The 5,505-nt window shown below is 41.5% G+C and overlaps 1 protein-coding gene across 1 annotated transcript; it reads right to left on the reverse strand.

Moving 5' to 3' along the window:
• Positions 1–1,231: 1,231 nt before the first annotated feature.
• LOC115060458 (cilia- and flagella-associated protein 251) lies at positions 1,232–3,857 on the reverse strand. The gene is made up of 5 exons (XM_029528384.1): positions 2,467–3,857; positions 1,698–1,804; positions 1,527–1,598; positions 1,391–1,445; positions 1,232–1,272 (listed from the first exon to the last, which is right to left on the reverse strand). Exons 1-5 carry the CDS (start codon positions 3,461–3,463, stop codon positions 1,232–1,234), a joined length of 1,272 nt encoding a protein of 423 aa, XP_029384244.1. The 5' UTR covers positions 3,464–3,857.
• Between the last annotated feature and the right edge of the window lie 1,648 nt (positions 3,858–5,505).

A 5,505-nucleotide genomic window follows, 5' to 3' on the forward strand; every position in this document is an offset into this window, starting at 1 on the left:
AAATTATTATTTGCAACAATAGATATGCAAATAAATTAGTTACATGTCAAGTAGCTTTAAACTGAAACTGTACCTGCTCTTCCAGTAATTGCACTTTAATGACAGCCTTTCTGTAAGAGGTGTTTACCTCACCACCTTTAATCAACAGAACGCATCTATATTGCCATATCAAAAGACACACGGGCAACGTTGTCAACGTTCCAGCACTCACTGTGTTGATTCAAGACACACTCAGGAGATTTTTCCTCCTTTTCTGCCAAGTCCCAGAGAAGTTTTGTTTTCCCTTGACACAGGACAAATGCCTCACCTGAAAGCTCCCCAGTGGGAGCAGGAACAACAAGTTGAGGGACATGAGAGAGAGTCTCTCAAATCACAGCAGCTGAGCCTCACTGCTCTCACCTGCTCTCACATCCTTGTGGAAATACAGGTGCAGACTAAGCTCTTTGTGGGTTTATATTTAAAAGCTGTCAACACAACATCTGGCTTTATCCAGCGTAGTTTATATACACTGTGGAGAAGGCCTGACATTTTGTTATTTACCAGTTGAGTTAAAAAGGCCCCACTTTCAGAAGTCCTAAACAACGTGAAACAAAAAAGCACATTTTTAGAGATAAGAAGAAATTTATTATCAGGTGAGAATGAGTGACGGAGGTCAGTAACAGCATGTGTGAAACTACTGCAAAATGTTACAAACTCAAAAGTCTTAACCTGAGGGATATTTACATAAGGTGTGTGACAATAGACTCGTGCAGACTGCGTCCGCAAGGATAGGCCTAACATTTTTCCCAAGTCATAGCTACAATGATGCTCCTACAAAAAACAAACAAACAAAAAAGAACAGATAATAGTTATTATGGACTGAAAATATACAATCTGTCACTAAATATAGAAAATAAATGAAATTGTAAAAACAAATCATTTCAGTTTATAGTATGGGGTAGTTAAAAATGATAATTGAACACATTCATAGGTGATTGTTTTTGTTTGTTTTGTTTGTTTTTGTCAAAAAAGGGGCTGATTTTTGTGATCAATTAAGTGTGATGGACATCACCAGTCCTGAGTGCAGTACAACCTGTGGCTAAGATGATGGCATCAAAGGACGAAGTCTCCAGGGTGCTCAGAGCAGAGAGGCAACAGTCCTTCAAGAAAAAAAGATCAGGGCATAAGGAAACGGAGCATGTTGGGAACTGTGCCGGACTGCCCCCTTCTCATTGCATAAATTATTAACAACTTACTGAAAGAGGGATCCAGTTATCTCATCAATGAGACCACCTACAAAAAAAAAAAAAAAAAAAAATACAGTACACGCAAAAGTAAATGTGTGCCAAAGCTGTCCCATTAAACAAACCATGATACACAAACAGTTTGACTGGTTACTTCCAGTGTTTACCTGGTGTGCATATTGTGTCACATAGTATGGGGCAAAGGTAGCAGGACAAGCACCCCTGAAACACAAAAAGTGTTAACAAACAGAGCCAAACGTCGTATATCATGTACATGGCATGTGTCGTCTGTAAGATGCTTACCTGGCAGTGCTCGCAGTGATCTGACTCGTCTCCGGCTTCACAGGGACAGTCTTCACAGGTGTCAAAGCAGTGCTAACAGGAGAGACAGTGGACAGTTGGGTTTATTCACTCGTGTACTTGTGTTGTGATGAAGAGAGACACTCTGGGTTTAACTCCAGCTCATCATTTTACCTCACAGATGGTGCAGACACTACAGAGTGAGCCAGAGTGGAATTGTGGGACTTCAGCGGCAGCCTCCCTTTCACCTGTATCCTCCTGGTCTTCTGCCGTGTCATCAGCTTCAGGTATGAATCAGGCATATACATCAAACATGTTAGTTGGTTGCACAGATTAAATGAAGAATAGTGACTCACTGTAAATGTCCTGCTCAGTATGTATGCAAAAATGTAATGGTCCTACTTTTAAATATAAATATCAGATTTTGTTCGGTCTATAAACGGCTCCTGAATGAGGATGAGACGCCTCTATAGCTTGAGACAAAGTCATCTTAAAGGACAAGACAAAGTGTGAAGGAAGGAATTTGAAAAGTACAAGACGGAAGCTCCAAGTTCTCCCACCTAGGACGGATATAACCAAACTATGCAAGCTGCTTCTGTGCAGATTTAGGCCACTGGCTGCGTTGTTAGGAATGAAGAGCACAAAACCTATGTGAGACTATTAGCTTTTTGCTCTTACCCAGTACCAGTTCAATCCTTAAATAGCCATATTGGCTCAACAACAGGTACGAAAGGTTAAATACCACCATGTGCCAGCTACCCCACAGATAAGCAGGTCTATTTTAGGACTGATATGTGTGACAGAGAACCTGCAGCAACTAACCAAGTCAGAGAAGCCACTCCAGAGTCAAGATTCACTGTCATGTCCCATTTTATATGAAATTACTTTGTTTCCTTAAACCACCCATTCTATATTTTAAAAATGTGTTATCAAAAACTGATACCTTCATCTTCCTCTGCTGCAGCTGCCTCTTCTCCTTGAGGTGCCTCCTCTTTGTCCTCCCCCTCAGCTACGGGCTCCACATCCTCTCCAGCATCTTCCTCCTCGTCTTCCTGTGGTGCTGCCTCATCAGCCTCATCTTCTTCATCTGTTGCATTGTTCTCCTCCTCAGCCTCCACTCCTTCCTCAGCAACCTCCTCCTCTTCAGAGGATTCCCCCTCCTCAGCCTCTTCCTCCTCCTCTTCAGAGGATTCCCCCTCCTCAGCTTCCTCTTCTTCTGCCTCTTCTTCCTGCTCTTCATCAGAGGATTCCCCCTCCTCAGCTTCCTCCTCCTCTTCATCAGATTCCTCCTCCTCTTCCTCAGCTTCCTCCTCCTCTTCATCAGATTCCCCCTCCTCTTCCTCAGATTCCCCCTCCTCAGCTTCCTCCTCAGCTTCCTCCTCCTCTTCCTCAGATTCCTCCTCCTCTTCCTCAGCTTCCTCCTCCTCTTCCTCAGATTCCCCCTCCTCTTCAGAGGATTTCCCCTCCTCAGCTTCCTCTTCTTCTGCCTCTTCCTCCTGCTCTTCATCAGAGGATTCCCCCTCCTCAGCTTCTTCTTCTTCTGCCTCTTCCTCCTCCTCTTCATCAGAGGATTCCCCCTCCTCAGCTTCCTCTTCTTCTGCCTCTTCCTCCTCCTCTTCATCAGAGGATTCCCCCTCCTCAGCTTCCTCCTCCTCTGCCTCTTCCTCTCCCTCTTCTTGGTCCGCCCCCTGTTCATTAGTCACATCCTCTGATTCTTCTTTGACTTCCTCATCTGCTAAATGTTCCTCTTCCTCACCAGTGCCGTCATCTCCCTGAACCATTTCACCATCATCTGCCACAACCTCCCAGTCATTTCTAGCATGGAGGTCTGCCACTGCTTTGGCCACATCCTGGGCACTCACTACCCCAGAAAGGGTTGCCTGGGACGGACACATAAGCACCAGCAGGAGCCCCATTACCAAGCCTCTCACAGGAGCCATCTTGGAAAACTTGTACAGCCCTTTTCAGTTACAAATCCACACCAGAAGAATGTCTTTATCCTCTTTCTCTGACCAAAAACCAAAACAATCGATGGGTTTTCAACACTTAAAAACCATAAAATCCACAGAAAGCACAGTAGAGTTGTAGAAGATTGAGGGGAATTATTCAGGTATTTTCTCCAGGCTGCAGAGAGAAGGGGAGAAGAAGGCCGTGTTCACCAGACTCACAGAGCTGTGTGCCAGCCTAATGCTGGGAACACAGAGGACACAGTGGAAACACAACTGGTGTGTGTGGTGTGGTTGTGTGGCTGTGTGCATGAGTGACAGAGGCACATGTCCAGGAAGAATGCTCCAGATGCCCCTAACACATAGTATTAGAGTGGTGGGCATGTGCAGAGGACAGTTTTTTTTTTTTTTTTTTTTTTTTACTGCAGTGAAGTGGGCAATGAGAGTCAAGAGTCAAAGTACATGGAAATGAGAAGGAGAGGACATTCATTGCTTACATTTATAATTCAATGTTTAAAAAAAAAAAAAAAAAATCGAATTAAAAATAAATTAATTAATTAATAAATCAATTAACTACTTAAAATATGATAACAGAGTATGTATATAATTCAGTAAAACTAAAAATCAATCGAAGCACTTTACGGGAAAGACATGAAACATCAGCACTGACAAACTTCAACAACTTTTACATTTGGTTAATATCCATGCTGTAGCAGTCCAATAAAGTTTCTTGGGGCTACTGTTATCTAGGGTGACAATCCATTCTCCTGTGACTAAGATTCAAATTAAACAATGTTGAAACTCAAAGTTGGCTGTGCAAACAACTCAACCACAATTCAAATATAGAGGCACTTGAATAAAAGCTTGACTGAAGGTCGGTGTAATAAAAATATGAGGGAGTGAAATCCACTGTTAAATTACAGATTAAAAAATCACCACAGGGTTAAACACACACCTCTCAGACAGTCTTAAGAGCAAAAGAAATTTTCAGTCCCAGACCCAAACCGGAGCACAGCATGTCAGGATGATGTGTGGAATGGACAGAAATAGATGGAGGATGGGGACGATGGTGGTTTGGGCATGTGCAACGTTTTAGACAGAGAAGGGAGATCTAGGTTTGACCAGCGAGCCAGGTTTTGTGAAATGAGAAGCATTAACAATAAAATGACTGAGACAAAATAAGCGAGTGTGACACACATTAAATTATATAGGGCATGAAGCTCTAAGAGTGATGACAGCGCTCTCACAGTCAGAGTCAAAGGTGAAATTGACAGGTGGCCCTACTGGCTATTTACAGTAAAGGCTCCTTCAACAGCCCGGCTCCACTGTTTGACCTTCACTAGAGCTCTGGCATACTGAAAATAAGCACCATGGTGAACTTTTCACACTATCCATGTCCCTTCTCTTTACCGTACATATCATTGGTTCCAGGTTTTGATCACACCCTCTCAAAAATTTTCACTTGTTTCAATGTGTAACTCTCACTCTGTAATAGTCATTTTTCTCAGTTTAGGATGAAGGTAGAGAGAAAGGAAAACCTAAAGTTCTCTAATTAATACATACATAATGCATTACATGTCAAGGCAAACTTGCTGTCTTTGTGCCAAACTGAGCTAACTGGAAAGTGGAAACAAAGGGGTGAACAAGCTTTCCTCTTGTAACAGTAAACAAAAGAATTTATTCATTTGTATAGAATTTGTTGAACAGAACAAAATAATGATGAAACAAAAATACATGATTTAATATTGCCAACAGGATTGTTAGAAGAGAACAGTCTAGTCAGAAGGCAATTGAATATAAAAATATTATCTTCAACTGGTGTAATTCCTGGTGGTAACATTTTTGCTTGAATGTAAAACTAAAAAAAATATATAAAAAGAAAAAAGAAAAAGAAAAAGAAAAAAACCCCACCATATGTATGTGTGTGTGTGTATATATATACACACACACACACACACACACACACATACATATATATATATATATATATATATATATATATATATATATATATACTTTTACTTTTACTTTATATA

Source organism: Echeneis naucrates, chromosome 19 (genome assembly GCF_900963305.1).
Source record: "Echeneis naucrates chromosome 19, fEcheNa1.1, whole genome shotgun sequence".
NCBI classification, from domain to species: Eukaryota; Metazoa; Chordata; class Actinopteri; order Carangiformes; family Echeneidae; genus Echeneis; species Echeneis naucrates.

Coding starts and splice junctions, on each gene's coding strand:
- LOC115060458 (XM_029528384.1), bottom strand. CDS start 3,463: ATGGCTCCTGTGAGAGGCTTGGTAATGGGGCTCCTGCTGGTGCTTATG. Junction 1,805..2,466: donor TGCAGCAGAGGAAGATGAAG/GTATCAGTTTTT, acceptor TCATACCTGAAG/CTGATGACACGGCAGAAGAC. Junction 1,273..1,390: donor TGACACAATATGCACACCAG/GTAAACACTGGA, acceptor TTTTTTTTGTAG/GTGGTCTCATTGATGAGATA.